Raw genomic sequence first — 17,350 nt, 5'->3', positions numbered from 1 at the left:
CCTCCCAACATGACGTGTGTTTGCCCTGTAATCCCTCCCCCTGTGAGGACAAGTACTGCCCCTGCTATGGGTCATACGATGGTCATGACATTATTAAAAGATCAATTGTGCCTTAAAACACTGCCTCTCTTCATCATGGGGATACAGTGGAACAGATGGGGCTTATGCAGATCGGCTTTAATATCTATTTAAAGAGGTTTAAAGACAATGATCTAATGAGACATTTACATTTTGGTCCTATGGTTTAGAGGAAGCTTTGACTAAAGCAATAGTGAATACTCTTGCCTGCTGTAATGGTGTTGCATCTTCTGTAACCATCTAAAATGAAACGTGACATTTAATCTCTACTTACTGTACCCTGGTGATAGAGTACCTGTTACTTGAATAGAATATTTATAAGCTGTTTTGCATGTACTGTAAGTCTGTAACACAGTGAACTGCCAGCAAAAAGGAGAATGGGCATTTTCATGTGCCAGTTTTTAAAACAAAGTAGTTATTTCCTCAGCAAAATATATCAGTCAGCTTACGTATTCAAGCGAGAGTCTAATAGGTCACATATTTAGCTTGGCTCTGGGGATAGTCGTGTTGAGTGCAGGATATTTGAGAGGCTGTACCAGGGTTAAAAGAGCCAGATTTTCTTCATATTCTATAACGGTGCTGCCAGGGGAGTTGAGAGGAGGCAGTGGGGAGGTAAAAGCTAGGACATACTGTGCTGGGATCAACATGTGTCTGCAAAAGCCTGGAGGTTCCACAACAATCTGTTCCACTTGGTTCACTCTTGCGCTGTGACCTCGATTTCTGACTGTTGTTGGAGCTTCCCTGCACTCCGATTTGACACAAGGACAGTGGAGGCAGCTCCCCACCCTAACCCTTGGCAGGGGGCGAGCCTGAGAGAAGAGGCATCTGGTAAAAGAGCTCAAAACAATGAAGCGGAGGAGAAGAAGAGTAGCTGGGAATTAACCTTCACCCATGTTGGGCTAAGACAGCATCTCTTGAACTTGGCAGTCCTGAGAAACGACACTTTCAATTGGGGTCAATTGGACCCCTGCCTCTGGATTTCAGACAGCAGCTCTGCCTAAGGGTAATCGTTGGCTGCAGATAAAGTGTGGCAGAGCACTAACAAGCTTTGAAAGCAGGAGGGATGCAAGAGAACATAACATTTAGAAACACTAGGGGTCAGTGGTAGTCCATGTGCTGAGAGTATCTCATGTTCAACACTAATGCTGGATTTTTTCTAATTCATAATTTCTATATGAGGAAATAATGCTTTGTTTGGGTTATTACGGTGTTGTTGGATGTCTCATCATTAACATTAGGGTGTGTTCATCATGCTATACTTTCAGGCTGCTTCTCACACACTAGTCATGACAAACAAAAATAAGTAACAGGTATGCAACTAAATTATGAAAAGCCCCATCTTTGGAAGAGTTTAGGAGTTTAAGGGCAGGAAGGCACAGAGTAGGTAGGAGGTGGGGTTGAGCAAAGAGGAAATACATGATATTGGTGATGGTCCTATAATAATTTTGTAATAATTATATGAAATATGATATAACTGTGATATAACTATATGATACCACTACTATTATTGCTCATACGACCAATATTATTATTATAATAGTCTAACAATAATGTTATAGGTGGTCATGTTATATTAAGTGAGATGTTCAAGACAGTGAGCTTTCTTTCTCGGTTCTGTTACATTTCTGTGTCTTGTTACAAAATAATGATGCTGGCTAGTATTCTCAGAGCTGTTTGTTAGCTTCTCTTTACGTGCTCAACTTTACAGTGCTACAGTGGTGACACGTTGGTCTAGTAATTATCTAATTGTTTGAGCCATGTCTTTCTTTGATTTATGGTGCAGTATCAGTGGCTGACCTGATTTATAATGATGTTACCCCACTTGTGAAAATATGAACCTGAATTATGTGGCACCAGCCCAATTATTTCTTTGTGAGGCTCAGACTCCTGTCGACATTGATGGTGTGCATCGCAAATAGCTGCCATCCAAGCTTTCACCTAATAATAATAATATGATCCATCATTTTAGATTGTCCACATCACACCTCCCACCCCAAGCTCCTTTTCATGTATGCCAGAGATTTGTGCACCCAACAACATCTATCACATAAAGATGTCCCCTCATCAGTAAGGATCGTAATCAGACATTATCACTAATGGATCACAGTCTGATTCAGACCCTAGTGGGTGCTCCCATGTTTGTTTTCATGCTCTGTAGCTGCTCACTCAGGTGCAGGTGACAACTGCCACAGTAGGTCTCCAACTAACAAAGCCATGCTTGAGGAACAAGATGACAACCCTCTTCATAAATCCTCTGGACCTCCCATTATTAAGTTCAGGCCACAAAGTCAAAAAACTAGGCACTAAGTGGAGCAAGTTGCTTGGCACAAGGACAAAGCTGACAGAAAACATAAGGCCCCCACACACCGTCTGGACAGCAGGGGGCTGTCTGAGCGTCAGCTGAAGAATAGACTCTGCTGCAAACACATCTACTATACAGATGAGCTGCCCCTTTCAAATTAGCGCGGAGCACGGTGACTGCTGCTGGTGCCTGATGAAGAGACACACTGCTGCCACTATTGGTGCCGCTAAGGCATTCATCAAATTAATTACTGGTGCATCCATGCTCCTCTCTGATACCTCTTTATTTTGAGTCCTGTAAATGGGGACTCAGCCTGGGTCTGACAGAGAGGCCTAATACACCAGGAGTCTCTCCATGCACATAATTAATTGAAATATTTTCTAGCTTGACAAATTGGAATGATGAATCTATCTTCTATGAATAGCTTAGGAAAAAAATGCATAATCAGTCAAAAATATAGTCGTAACATCCTTCTCTGGCTTTGCAGAGCATTCCGATCCATTAGGGTGAGAAGACATGGCTTTAGATGGAGGCTTCCTTTTCTTTTTCCAGCTCGATTGATAACTTTGGATCTTCAATTTAATAGAGCGGTCAAGGTGAAGAGTTCCTTTGTATAGTTCAGGAGGAATAGAATAAGGAACCTCATAAATCAAACTCTGTTGTTGCTCGCTGCAGAGAATAGATTGACTCTACTGTAGTCTCTAATCTCCAATCAAAACAGTGGTCATGCTTACTGCCATATTATATTGTAGACAAAAGAGGTGGTAAACAAAAACAGAACTCCATGTAGCATCCCAAACATGATTAATATGAGGGTTCACAATCACCCATTCTCTGGGGAATATGTTGGTTCATTTGGTGCAGTAAATAAATTGAGGCAAATTGGTAGCACACATTTGGAAATGAATGGCATTTACAGCCATTTTATACCAGGATATTTTATATCACTTGATTAATTACATAGTTGTCCTAACACTTAAATGATGGCTCTCTCAGGTTATAGCTTGATCTCTTATTAGCTCCAATTATGGAAGTTCTGTATGCTAATTCTTGAGGTAAAGTACCATTAACCAAAGGCACCTTTTGTCATCTTGGATAGGGTATCTAAATTGATTTGGCAGTCCTGTGTAGAGACTAGATAACATAAAATGGTTCTATTGTCATTAAATCTTCCAAAACAAAGGTGATGCTTTAACTTGCTGGCAAAAAAGTACTACTTCTTTCCATGTGGACTGAGGCTGGAGTGAGAGAACACTGGTGTGTGTGACCAGAGTCCGGCTTGGTTTGAGAAATCTGCTTTAGTGAAATGTGTCTGACAGGTGAACAGGGTGGTGTAGAATAGTGGTAAATAATACAAGACAGGGAGGAACTTTTAGCTGCTATTCATTAAGGTATAAAGCTCTTTCAGGCTCTTTCAGGTCTAAGTTTTTTTTTTACAGGAAAATCCTCTTGTGTTTTCAATACCATATTATGGTTACTGTTATTTCCTGTGGCAATGCATATTTCCAATATAACATGTTTTCTGTCTGCTGTGTGAGTTTTCAATCATGACAAAAACTGTGTATCAACACAAATATGCTGGCTAAGAATATGGGGCCTTTCATGAACACAACCATAGAGAATTCATACCCATGACAGTTTGATTAAAGTATTCAAAGACTTGTGCACAGAATACACAAGCATGTATGTGTGGATACACAAAATATGTGAAGGTTGTCGCTGTGAAGGACACACCTTGTCTATGGTAAGTAGGCATTCTTAATAGGTTTGGGTTTGGGTGTGAAATATTGGTGTGCCAAAGTCATATGTGACATTACTGTCATCCCCTGGGAGAGCTGTAGACTGATCTCAGTTCAGAAAGAACCAAGACAGGACAAGGGGGCTAAATAAAGTCTCAGATGGATGAAACTGAACCTAAACCATAAAACCTGCAAGACAATGAGTTTCACCATACCCTCTATGAAGTGCCTACATGTTTGTCATGTGGAAATAACGATGCTGTTTGACAATACTGAATTTTCTGGAGGTAAGGCTCGCTGTTTGTTATTTAATAAAACCATACAGTCGGCTTGGTACACAAATCATGATTAGAATCTTAAAAAATTCGGTTCTCTCATGATTTTGAGAGGGCAGTTTATTTTATATCCTCAAACACACAGTGCTGCCATATTATTGATATCAAGTCTATTCAAATTACTTCTGCATAAAATGTTATCTAGATTTTACTGTACATTGACTATCAATGTATCTGCAGTACAGACTGATCCATACTACAGTATATTGTAATATTTAAAAAACCATGCTTCATAGCTATAATGAGCTTTATAAGTCTAGAACTACTTGCTCACAATTTTGCCAGAATGCATAAAGGTTTGACCAAATAATGACCCAAGACTGTTGTGTACAACATCTCACACTACATTACAGTAGATATCACCTTTGTTTAAAGACGATATATTTTTGGTGATTTTCACTTTTTAGAAGTTTTTATTGGACAGTTTCTTTTCCACGTGAGACTTCTAGCTTTAGTATCCAGTGGATGTCCACCCAATGCGTCAGTACAATTAATAAAGAGACAAAGGGAAATCAGGGAGGAAATCTGGGAAAGCTAGGATAAAGTTTAATTTTAATGGAATGCCATGTAGCTAGTCTGAATGAGAGAGTCTGAGATTACAAGAGCACCAGTGGCACATTTTTCTAATTTATATACAATTAGAAATGCACACAGTCCTTTTCTACTTGACGAATGCCAAGACTATCAACTAAGTGACTTTGAGTTTTTACAGAATCACTACCTTTTTGCATGTAACACCTTAATAATACATTGATTTCAGGTGATTTGCAGGTTAGTCGAAGGCTACAAACACACCAAGATTACAGTTATAACAATTCCTAATCTAAAACTTTAAATCCATCATAAATCCACAAATAAAGCAGGGAAATGTAAGGCTCGACGTGTTGTTTTAACAGCCTCGGCTCTCTCCGAATGAAGTAGTTCTTTGATTGAAATCCTTGCCATGGAGCGTGACATGAGTGTTTCCTCTCCGGTCTCCTATTATCAGCTGAGCCTGTGGTGCGCAACCTAATCCCTCTTCATCAAAGCAGTGTGGGCAGCAGTCAGCAAGATGTGACCGTCAATTAATCACCCCCTACCCCCTGACCAATCCCAGCCCCTGCACAGATGTGAGGCCTCATTGCTTTTAAACACTCACACTGGGAGATCTGGTGCAGATGTGAGACTGCTGCAGACTGGTGGGGGCAAAGGCCTTCCTGTGGCCAGTGAGGTTGTCCCCCCCATGAATGGCAGGGTGCCTTGAGGAGAGGTCACACGGAGAGTGAGCACTACCAAATTAACCACTGAGCAAAGCCTTAACTACTTCCTGCTCAAGCTTCACCTGCCTGGGACCCTCCTAGAATAGATACTTATGCCTTTGACAACACATCATACATTTGTAATCTTTCTCCAAATTGTGGTTGTGCAGTGCACCGGTAGTGTAATTTGTGTGCCACAAGATTCTACCATGCTCACACTTCAGCATTCCTTTTTTAGAAACTTGGTATTTCACTGTCACTGTGTTTTCTTCCCTTAACTGCAGTATATTTCAGAGGATACTCTCTTATACTCTCATTGTCTATATTACATACCCGAAAAGTTACACAGCTGGCAAACTCATTTGCTCAGTTTCACTGTCTTGCTTGACGTGTTCTCCAGCTAAGCTACTTTCTGAGAAACCAATTCTCTCATTAGAGATCTTCTGAATATAAGCTAAAGCAATTTCCAAAATGCCCCAAAACACTCGGTAGATAAAACATGGTCTCGCTTACCTTACATTTCATTAGAGAGCAGGTAATCGTCATTTCAAAGAGGAGTTTTTTAAGTCAACCCCTGTGCTTTTAAGTCTGTCAGTGTGTTATACTTTTTACCACCCACTGTAGCAATATATTATTCCATGAATTCAATAATACCATTCCGTAAATTTAAGCATCTCAAGTCCAGTAGCTTAGAGCACTGCAGAACAGAAGGTTCCAGAGTTCATAAATGAGTAAGAATCTCCAAATGAGTTTGGTGACCTCTTAAACTCCATGAAATTAATATAAGCAGACATCCTCCATGCTGCAGGCAACTGCAAAGCTGAGAAAGCTCACTTAAGCTCACAGAGTTAACTAAAACTTTTATAAGCTGACTTTCAAGACAAATTGTTGCTGTGCATTGACGATGACAGGAAGCAACGTGAAGGCAAATAAACCTTTTATGCCTTCACTTAACCCCTTGTACCAAAATAGGGGATATACCAGCATCAACGCCTGGAACAGCACCCCAGGTTTCTGGACTTGAAACATAATCTCAAGATCCCTGTTTTAATTTAAAGAGCCTTTGAATGCCCTGTGAATGAGGGCTATTGGACTGTGGGGTGCTGTACAAACGAACCCTGTAGTTTTTCTCATTAGAGTTATTGGCAGGAGTAGAATGTCCCCCGTCTGTGGACTTTTTGTGACTACTCTGTGGTCTGTTATGATAAAAACCAATGTGCATGTTTTGGGGTTCTGGTTGAAGATAAACCAATTATCGCCACTGATGTGAGTTCCAATCGTTTTTAGGTGGTTGTTATGTTGTTATTTATAGGGTGAAACAGCAATTCATTACCATGACATTTGTCTAAGCGGTATCTTTGAGAGGAAGGGGTGGTAATACTGTCTTTGAACCCCTTATTCCACCTCAAGCTACTGTTACTTTTTGCACTGAGCCAAGTTGAGTCCCTAACCTGTGCTTCTTTTCCATGAGAAAGTGTGAGCATCATTTAAAAGTTTCTGAACCATTAGTTCTTCTTATCCTAACTAAAGGAGATTGAATCACTTAACCAATGCTACTTCTCTGAACATTTTGATATTCAACCTCAGTGGTCACAGTCTATAACCCATCTTACGCATCCTTTTTTTTTTTACCTTTTTACCTTTAAATTCCTCATAATTACCTCTACTTCCCTCGAAGGATATACAGGAACAGGGTAGATATGCTAAAACAAGTGCTCCTCTTTCAACCTCCATGAATCTTAATACCTGTCATAAAAGGTGCTGTATTAAATTTGTGGTGTCCCAGTGTGAGTATATTTTGGCAATTGGGAGGATATCATCATGAGTAGGCCTCAGGAAATAAAGAGAGTGAATCTACTGGTTAAATTTGATCAACAGAGAACAATGCCATGGGGGTGTTAGGGTGAGAAATTATGGAATAGAAGTTATCCCAGGTTAAGCAGACATTTTTTTTTAAGGAAAACGGGCTGGTTAGATAAAGGGGTACACACAAAGGTATTTAATGAGGATGAAAATGGCTTCTCCCACAAGGATGAACTCCAACTAATGAGTTTTACCCTGAATCCTGGGAGGCGATTTACAGTAATAATCTTGACAAGTTTTGACTTCATCAGGATAGGATTAAGTCAAATTTGAGCGAAGGCAATTTGTGGGGAAGTGGCTGAGTCTTCAGGTGTTGTCTGAGCTTCAGTCTATAGCTCAGACAAGATCCAGAGGGTTGAGACTGGCACAGTTACGTTTTACAAGCAGTTCTCATATCTTCTCACAAATGAGGGATCAAACGGAGAGCTCAGCCTGTAATTGAAAAAGAAAGTAGAAATATTCAGTAAATTAGGTCTCCTTAAAACAAGGCTTGGCATTTTGATTCTGACAACCTTAGAGAAAGCAACATAAACTAATAATACAAATCCCAAACATGATCAACATGGGTTAGAGATGATTCTAGATTCAATCATGGTAGCACCAAAAGCATGGAAGGATTTTCTCCTTACTTCAAAGGATCTAAGTTTCCTAATATTTCCTTTTTTGAAAGCAGACTTTTCTCTATAGTCATGTTTCCTGTCTAAGTGGACCCCCAGGCATTTGGATAGTGACAGTCTTTACTACTAGGACTTTAATTTTAGTAGTAGGTTGGAATCTGCAAACAATATTAATATAATTAGCCTCTTTATTTTATATATTTGTTATGAATAAAACTGTTGTTACTGACAAGAGGGACCTGTATTCCCCCTTGAGAGTCACCTATTGAAATCTGCATGTGATGTTGTCCATAGTTGAAAAAACATATATATCGACAAGTATGCAGTTGGCCAGTAGGGATTTACCTAATTATATAAGATGTATGAGCAGAGAGTCTAAAATCCCAGCATTAGTCTGAGCCAGACATTTCTGTGTGGTATATGGACTATGAATGTTCATTAGCAATCCAAGCAATCAAACACAGAATCTGTATACATTTCCATCTGGTAAAAAATGTCAGTGTTAACAAGATTTTGATACTTTGACGCTGTGGGTGCTTACCCCATGTCCAGCTACACCAGTAGATGGCACACTTGTCCTGTTAAAAAAGCAGTTTGGGCTTGTTCATGTCCCATCACTGAGATCCTGAAAAACTGTCCTACTATTACATTGGAGGAATAATATTTTTCAACTATAGGCTAAAAATAGTTCACTGTCACCCTTCTGTGTTAAGTTAACATTCTGCTGTTCCACATATTTTTTTTACAATGCCTTCATGGATAATTGAATGTCTTTGGATGCACCATTACATCAATATAGCACACAAAACCTTGGACTATCTTTAATAGTCTTAGTCTTCACTGGGAGGTGCCTAGAAAAACTGCATCCACAGAGAAAAGCCAGTGAGGCACATAGTTATGAGAGAGAAGGAGGTGTTGGAGACGGATAGGACATGGTACATTGAACACATAATGACTGTCACTGTTTAACTGTTGTGTTCACTCTGAATTTCGAATAAGGTTGTGGTTTAACGGATGTGTCTTGTCAGCTTGTGTCTTGACAACTCCTGCCATCGAGACGATGATGGGATGAGAATCTGACAATTTGGTTTTTAGTAGGAAACCATGGCTATATTAGATCCTCATTGGACCATAAGAGAGGCCGTCACACTCGGATGAGATCTACTCAAATAAAATGTGTTAGGGTGCTATGCTCTTATGTTTAGCCCCCAGCGTAAATGTGAAGGGAAGGTCAAAGACAGTTTATTAGAGAGATGTTCAAACCTCACGAAACACTGCAGAGCAGAGTACTGTACAAACACATAAGAAAAGAGCAGTTGAAAGTAAAATTATTACATCTAAAACCACAATTGTATGATTGCCCATGTTTTGCAGCATCTCTACAAACGGACAGGTTTACCCTTAACCACCAGTCATTAGTTCAGTATTTCCCTCCTGGCAGTGTATTCTTGTGTCATTGGTTTGATATTTCAAAGTTGACCAAGGAAATCTCTTTTTTTTTCTAACCCTTATGACACTTATGACACTTTTCAAAAGATAAGGCTGGCTAAGTAATGGTCACATTCTAAATAATGTAAGACTAGATAAATATTGCATGCTGACCCCACTTAAAGCTGATTCGTTACTTTCAGATACCTCTTTTTAGCATGATAACAAAGCATCCAGATAACACATATGATCTGCATTACAAACATTTTGATAAGGAATGAATACAGAGTTTAATTTATAGCGGTCATGTTGGATGACATCACATGTATTACCATCCCAGAACCCTATTGTTCAGACTCAAAGTGTAGCTACAATCAGTATGGGGCGTTTATAGAAAGCAACACAAAACAATCTAACCAATGAATACACATGACAAACAAATTATGCATTTAGGTGAAACAATTAAACTAATCATCTGACATAAAGTATATTTAATAACATGTTACATGTAATAATATACACTTTTTATAGCAAAACTGTGGAAATTACTGATGAAAGGGTGTGTTAAATACAATTGTTGAATTCTTGAATACAAGTGGACACTGTTGTGATGTTTTTATTTCCATTACATTTTACACATTACTTTTCATAAATATTGCAGATAATTTTATCCAAAGCTCACTTCTAAGATCACTTTTACTAGTAAAAACTTCAAGGATAATGTCAAATAATTACAACCCTATACATTACCAACAATCTGGATGAGATCCAAGCCTACACATGAGCCAGAAAGAGCTTTGTGTCAAGTCATAAAACCACTGTGGTGACAAGTGAAAGCAGTATGGAAAGCAACATGGCGGCACCTGTTACAGTGATGCTAGTTGTCCTGGAACACAGAGGGCTTGCTCCACCGGCCAGGGTCACCATGGAGCATGGAGTGGGGGGGGACTGAAAGTGATGGAGTGATGTTGGTTTACAAACCAGCTGTATACAGTAGACCCTCTGCTGCCTGCCCATGTCAACAAGAGGAACACATTGGAGTGTCTGCACGGACTTAAATAGAAAATGTCTTAATTTGTTTCTTCAAACGTTTGATTTGATTGTTTTTAGTTTGTTTTTCTTTAGATAAAAATGTTTCTCTAGTAAAGAGGTATATTCTTAAAATGTTGGTACTGTATCCAGCTATTAGCCAGCTATGTGGAAGGTACAAAAGTTTGTCACGTGTACTGAGACAGAAGGCCTGATGCTGAACCCTTATTAGTTAGGTGGCAAGAAAGGCACTTGCCATAAAGGGATATGGTGTTTAATACTGGCCATAAAATGACATTATTTCAAATGTCCTCTATTAAACAAGGTTGAAAATACAAATGTTACACAGTCTTAAGTTAATTATTTTTGTTTTTAACTATGCTTCCTTTACTTTGACCCATATGCAGAAAAGTGGCAGCAGAATTCTATGAAGAATAAAAAATACAGTTCTAAATTAGATTTGGCCATATTGAAAGGGAGAATGTTCTCTTTCCCATTCTGTCTTTAGAAAAATGTTTTTCCTCTATCTGGCCATGGCTTTAACAGTTGAAGGGGTAAAATGCTTAGAAATAGCCCACTACAATGCAAAGAAGAAAGTGGTGTTAAAATAGTGTGATATAGGGCATGGTATGATGAGATTATTCAGCATGAGTGAAAAATGGAGGTCATGAGGAGGTCATTGTATGCAATAATCTCAGTTACATGGACCATCAGTATGGAAAATGTGCGGGTTAGCAGCTTACCTAGTGTGTGCATGTGTGGCATGTGTGTGTGCACGTGTGTGTGGTATGTGTGTGTGTGTCTCACAGACTACTGGATGCTGCAAACTCCCCTGTGGGCTAATAGATTCGAGATGACATGCTCTCCGCTTCCGTGCTGAATGTTCACTGAACTTTCTGGCGCAGAGGCTGCCTCTAAAGTGGGTTCAACCAGAGGTTAATATAAACAAACAGCAGAAAATGGAGAGCCAGGGATTATTAAATGTGGGGATGACTGACAAATCCCTCATTGCCATTAGCCCATGGCCTCCACCTATGCCCCTTACCCAAAATACAGGGACTCAACAATGTTTTGTTCATGACATGCCTTGATAAAGGTGTGATGTTGGTGCCAAATATTCTAAATGGCTGACTGTTCCAGAGAGTGAAATGTAAAATATAGGCTGTACCCTACTGTGTTCAAATACTAAACTTCTCTATATTCTATGCTGACTGTCATGCAAACATGCATGTATTACAATGGTGCTTCTAATCTTTTTTAATGGAGGTCCTAGAAATGACACTACATTTTGTTGTCCATTATATAAGGTGCCTACGCTAATTGGAAAGTTAATTAATAACTCTTAATTAGTTAGGGTGTCTCCATGTTGTCTGACCTTGTTTTCCTTACAGTTATGAAAAATAAATGCAAATGGTAATAAAAAAAAGTTTTTATGTTGTCAAAATGATACAAAAGGTCTAGTAACTAACACAGTAAAAACAAATCTGTGGCACAAGAAACTCACCCAAACTTTCTGATCTCAATATGATCTCAAAATGCCTGTTTGACACATAGATTCTCCACCCATATAGAGTTAGTTGCCCTCTAGTGGTTGTTCTCTGACATTGTGTATGACGTACCGGGGTGAATGCTTGCTTCTGAACTTTATATTCCACTGAAGCACACTGAATACCAGCAACAACATTCATTTGAAAGAATACATAGCACGTACATAGTTCCATGGAGTCAAGAGTATCATCCTACAAATGTGTGCTGTATATAAATGTGTGATATTACTTTAATGTTATTTGTGTCGCAAGCAATGCATAGTCTTCAAATACCAGACAAATATTAAAATCCAAGACATACAGGTGGACTCAAAAATGAAAATGAGTTAGACAGAGGAAGTGAGTACTCCCTGCTGGGATAAGGACATTTATCACTGCCAGCACCGATGTGCCCATGTTGTGATGTTGGCTGTGCATTGTTAACAGTGATTGTCATCTAATTAAATCGAGGCTCGTCACAAGAGATACTTTTTATGCTGAGATAAGCATTGAGACTCCACTGAAGCATTCCCACAATCAATAAAGATGTTCCCATCTGGATTACAAATTGTTTTAAGGTTACACAGGCCACAGGATTTCATTAGGATGGCATTGTAATATCCATCACTTAAACCTTCTCTCTAAGGGGGTTGGTGTTGAGCACCCAGATAGTTATCAGCTTGATGTTTACTTTATTGTTAAGTTTATTGTGGTTCATTAGCCTCAGTGGTTGAGAGAAATTTTTTGAAAAGGTATACAGTTACTATAGGGCTTTAAAGGTTTTCCTTTATTGGTCAACTAATGCTTGATTACCACTGAATTATATACAATTAAATCTGGTTAAAAGCAAGAAAATTGCAACATAAGTAAATGATCCATTATATGCATGTCATTGTTGTTTTCTTCCCTATTGACAGTCGTTAGTGTTCTGTATCATGCCCTTCTGTTTACCTTGTAAAGCATGACCATTAAGATGTGTCTGCAGAGACAGATTTGTGTTTCTATCTACTGCTGTTGTATTTCATGGACAAGTCGAAGCAATAGTGCATTTCTGACTATCACAAAATAATTTCTGAATATCCCAAGAAAAATATTTTTTGTTTCTGTAAAAAAAACATAAAAGACCCCAGAAAGACCATAGTGAACGGTCCCACATTTAAATCTGTCTATTTTGAAAAGTCTCCATTTCAAAAACACATTTTGTAGGTCAGCTGATCATAATGACAACCATTCTAAACTTCTTCATTCATCCGTCCTCTCAAATAGTACTTTAGATTCAAGGTAGCATTTCAATGAAATGATATTGGTCTTCATGATACCCAATATGGTTTGGTTTAAAGCAGTGTCAATGTTGTTTTGTTAGTGTACAACCACTAAATTAATACATTCCTCTTCTCTATTCACAAAATAGTTTTTTTACTGTCTCATTATTGTAGCCATAGAATCATAACAAAACCTCACAGCAGCTGGCCTTCAGTACATACAAACTATTATATTCCTGGGCCGGTGAATGTGGGCATTATTGATAACAAACATGAAAGCTTTATCCAGGGTTCCAAGGTTATCATGAGATGGTTATCCAAGGTTATCATGAGATGTTTCTTTATTGACAACAGAGCATTTCAGGGACAAACTCAAGCACTGTCCAAAGTGTTTGAATTCAGAAATGCAACCAAGGCAGAGTGCACAGACAGCAGTTTATGTGTACAGTGGCTTGTGTGTTTCTTTTATTAAAGATCCTAGCCTTAAACATTTGAGAATAAAGATTGTTGTTCACCCTCTCCTTGAGGAGTGTGGACCTCTGGGCCGCTTCAGAGCTATTCCTTACAGCATCGAGGTTAGAGTCTTGCTCTGAGGCCGGGCTCAGGCTACCTTAGTGGGAGCCACATCGGAGGCACTCAGTTGACACTTCATGCCTGACTGACCCTGACCCTGGGGGTGAGACCCATGTCTGGGTCGTGTACAGTCCTGTGACCCACTTGCATCTTGATGAGAGCCTGACAGTGTTTCTGATCCAGAATTACAATAGCCTTTGGCATTTTTACTGTTTTCAGCATTCATTCTTATACTAAACTTTTGACTATGTTCATTTAGGTGAATGATACATTTTTTTGTGAAAAGATGAAATGTTGAACATGTATCTTTTAAACCGCAGGGTATTGTTTTTGTTTCTTTTATGTTGTGTTATGAGTAGTATGAAATTAAATTATATAAAAATAACTTTAGCTATAGAAAGTGTTCAACAAAACTTTGTTATTGTCCTATAGCCAACAACATTTGATTGACTTTAAATATTTTATTTTAGCTTGTTTTTTCTTGGATGAGAGTATCATGACTCCTCTCTCTTGGCATGTACATCTAAACTGAATAGTGCAGCAAATTGCTCTCAAAACTCACTCAAAACCCAAACCCCATCTGTTTAAAGATAAGTACATTTCTCAAAATATTTGTACTGCATTGTATGATTTGCCAGAGAGTAAACAGTATAACAGAACAGTGAATGGAATGTTGTGGTTCTATGGAACTTTACTCTGGCTCAAAACTGAAATGACTTGTGTAATGTTTTTTGAGCCACATGCTCATCAAAGCTGACATCTGATGTCTCGGGGGTATGCCTGGGCTCAAACCAGACGTGGTGTGTTGGAGGGAGACTCAGAGCACAACACCTGCTTCCCTGCTTGTGTCCTCGGTCCTTGGTGCTATGAGGCTCAACAGTGGCTGGTCACTGCTCCCTGAGCTAACCTCCCTTCTCCCCATCCCCCTCTTTGCCCTCTTACTGGCCCCCTTTACATACCCCCCCCCCCCTCCCACACACACACACACACACACACACACACACACACTCACACATACGCACACACATCAAGACTGACCTAGAACACTGGCTTACACAGCCTCTAACATTACCCAACCTCCAACTTGTTACACACTGAACCATGGTTGTCTGGTTCACTTCCAACCTTCCCTTGAGAATGTTTAGTTCTAAAGCATTGGTCTACAATCTTGTATCTATGCCAAATTGGTAATTATTCCAGCATTAATCTTGTCAAGTGTTGGAAACATGTATGCATTGTACATACTACAATATAGGGAAACAGTATAATCTTATTTGCATCATAGGCTACCCCTGAAACACTTATTAAAATATTAAAAGACTAATTCTGTAAACAAAAATACTTTAATGTAAACAGGTTCAAACACAGGAACAATACACATTTTGGAAAAATTAGGATTCTGTGATTAACATAGATGATGAAAGCAAAACCAAACAGTGCAGTGCAGTGAAAACAGTTTTTTCTCCTTGTACAGTGGGGTCTATTAGCTCATGGTCATGCTACACAGTATGTCATTTGAGTCTGTTACACTGGCAAACTGCCTTGTTACCCCTGTGCCTTGTTGTGCAGCCAGACCAATTACTTTTGATGTTAAGAGGACATGACATTTGTAGGTTTTGCACTCTGAAATGATTGCACATGTTAAAAGATGCATCATGCCTTTTCCCTTGCAAATAATTTATAGCACTGGCCCTCAAGGGTTTGCTCTATGAACTTAAAGGTACAAACTTTAAATATAGTTGTGCTTTGAAAAGCTGTCACACTTAAGTGTGAGGCATCATTTTTATTACCTATTTTCTGTTGTTCTAGGACATTTACCGTGTATTGCTTTTTGAACATGAACACATACATGTATATATATAAATAGAAAAATACGATGCGGTTTGATTTTCAACTCACAGCAATATCGTTTTTCACTGTTTGTTTTATAAACTACATTGCATTTCACAAGCATGATCTTAGTCAACAAGAGTACAATTAGGAATGGGATTTGGGGAAACTTGACCAGTTACCATATGGAATCCTTAATGCAGTGAGTTTAAGATAACGTTAAAAAGTATTTCACATGCTCCCAGTGCTGCTTGTTCAAGTGAATAGAAAATACCACTGGGGAATGCAAATAGATTTTTGATCTGTCAACAGCCTGCACATTTCCTCTTGTTTTACACGGCTAACTGGTAATGGGTGATATGATATATTGCGTGTCATGTTTGCATTATTAGCTATGCTGAAAGCCTCAGGTTTCAACAGATTTTATGCTTATTCAGCCATTCCAATGGTGCCTTTCATTTCCAAATTTGCACTGATTGATTGATGACGATGCAAGGACTAACAGTACAGCACATGCTCTTCACTGATCAAATATGTTCACTGCTCTTTCTGGTTGATACAGGAACAGCCTTAATTGGATGATACATGATGTGTTAAAACGTATTTCTGTATTGCCATGGTATTTTAAGTTTGTTCAGTACAGTATGTGTGGTAATCAATTCACAAGGAGGCCAGAAAAATGTGTAAAAGGATTTCTTCAAGATCAATTTGTCTGCAAATCTTTTGTGCATTGACATTTACTGTACATGTTAAGCACTGTACATGGAGACCCTGCTCAAGTGATTCCACAGAATCCAAACCTAAGAAATCCCTTGATTGTATAATTTGCTGTTATATACATATATACATACTGTAGAGACTGTGCATGCAACATGAAACCTGAAATGGGATCTGAATACCCTGCAACTCAGGGGCCACTGCATTATCTTCTCAGTGTCCCTGGGGCTGTTACTTTGGGTGAAAATGTATCCGGAGGAAAGAAGGAGTGAATTGTTGGTTCTAATCCTACCCATACCCTCTAGTCCACAGTTGCTAAACATGCAGAGGAGAGGAGCTCCATTGCAATTTGTCAAACACATCACGCTGAATGCTTGAAGAAACAAGTGCCCCCTGGTGGTGATCTAATGGAGCAGAAAAATGGATTTGCATTGTTGAAATTGGATGTACAACCAGCCACAGGCATTCCATCATGCTTTTAAGCATTAATTGGTTTAGCAAGAAATAACAGATGAGAATACAGCTCTTCGTACAACACATACTGGATTGTGCTCATTGTGTTTCAAGAAATAAAATATAAAATGTGGATATAAACATCAGCCTTGCGGAATGGTCTTTCACTAACATGCATACTATGCTGTAAAGCTTTTGTCTGTCACACCAGACACAACCAGGATGCACAGGTCAAAATATGAAGAAAGAAAAACAAGTTCCGTACCAAATGTGATCCCATGGCCAACACAGGTGCACTTTTTTCCACACAAGTAGCTACCTCATATGCACATTTACGATCGCAACCTGTCAGGGCAGTGA

General features: G+C 39.0%; 1 protein-coding gene across 1 annotated transcript in view; it reads left to right on the top strand.

Annotated features, from left to right (window-relative positions):
- LOC124476903 (peroxynitrite isomerase THAP4-like) overlaps positions 1–16,901 on the top strand; it is a 55,955-nt gene extending 39,054 nt beyond the window's left edge. The window contains exon 3 of the mRNA XM_047034347.1: positions 16,843–16,901. Coding sequence (XP_046890303.1) covers positions 16,843–16,856 — 14 coding nt within the window. The 3' untranslated portion in view covers positions 16,857–16,901. The remainder of the gene's footprint in view (positions 1–16,842) is intronic.
- Positions 16,902–17,350: the final 449 nt, after the last annotated feature.

The sequence above is a fragment of the Hypomesus transpacificus genome, chromosome 14, assembly GCF_021917145.1.
Source record: "Hypomesus transpacificus isolate Combined female chromosome 14, fHypTra1, whole genome shotgun sequence".
Lineage (NCBI taxonomy): Eukaryota > Metazoa > Chordata > Actinopteri > Osmeriformes > Osmeridae > Hypomesus > Hypomesus transpacificus.
This window is presented reverse-complemented; position numbering and strand designations above follow the sequence as displayed.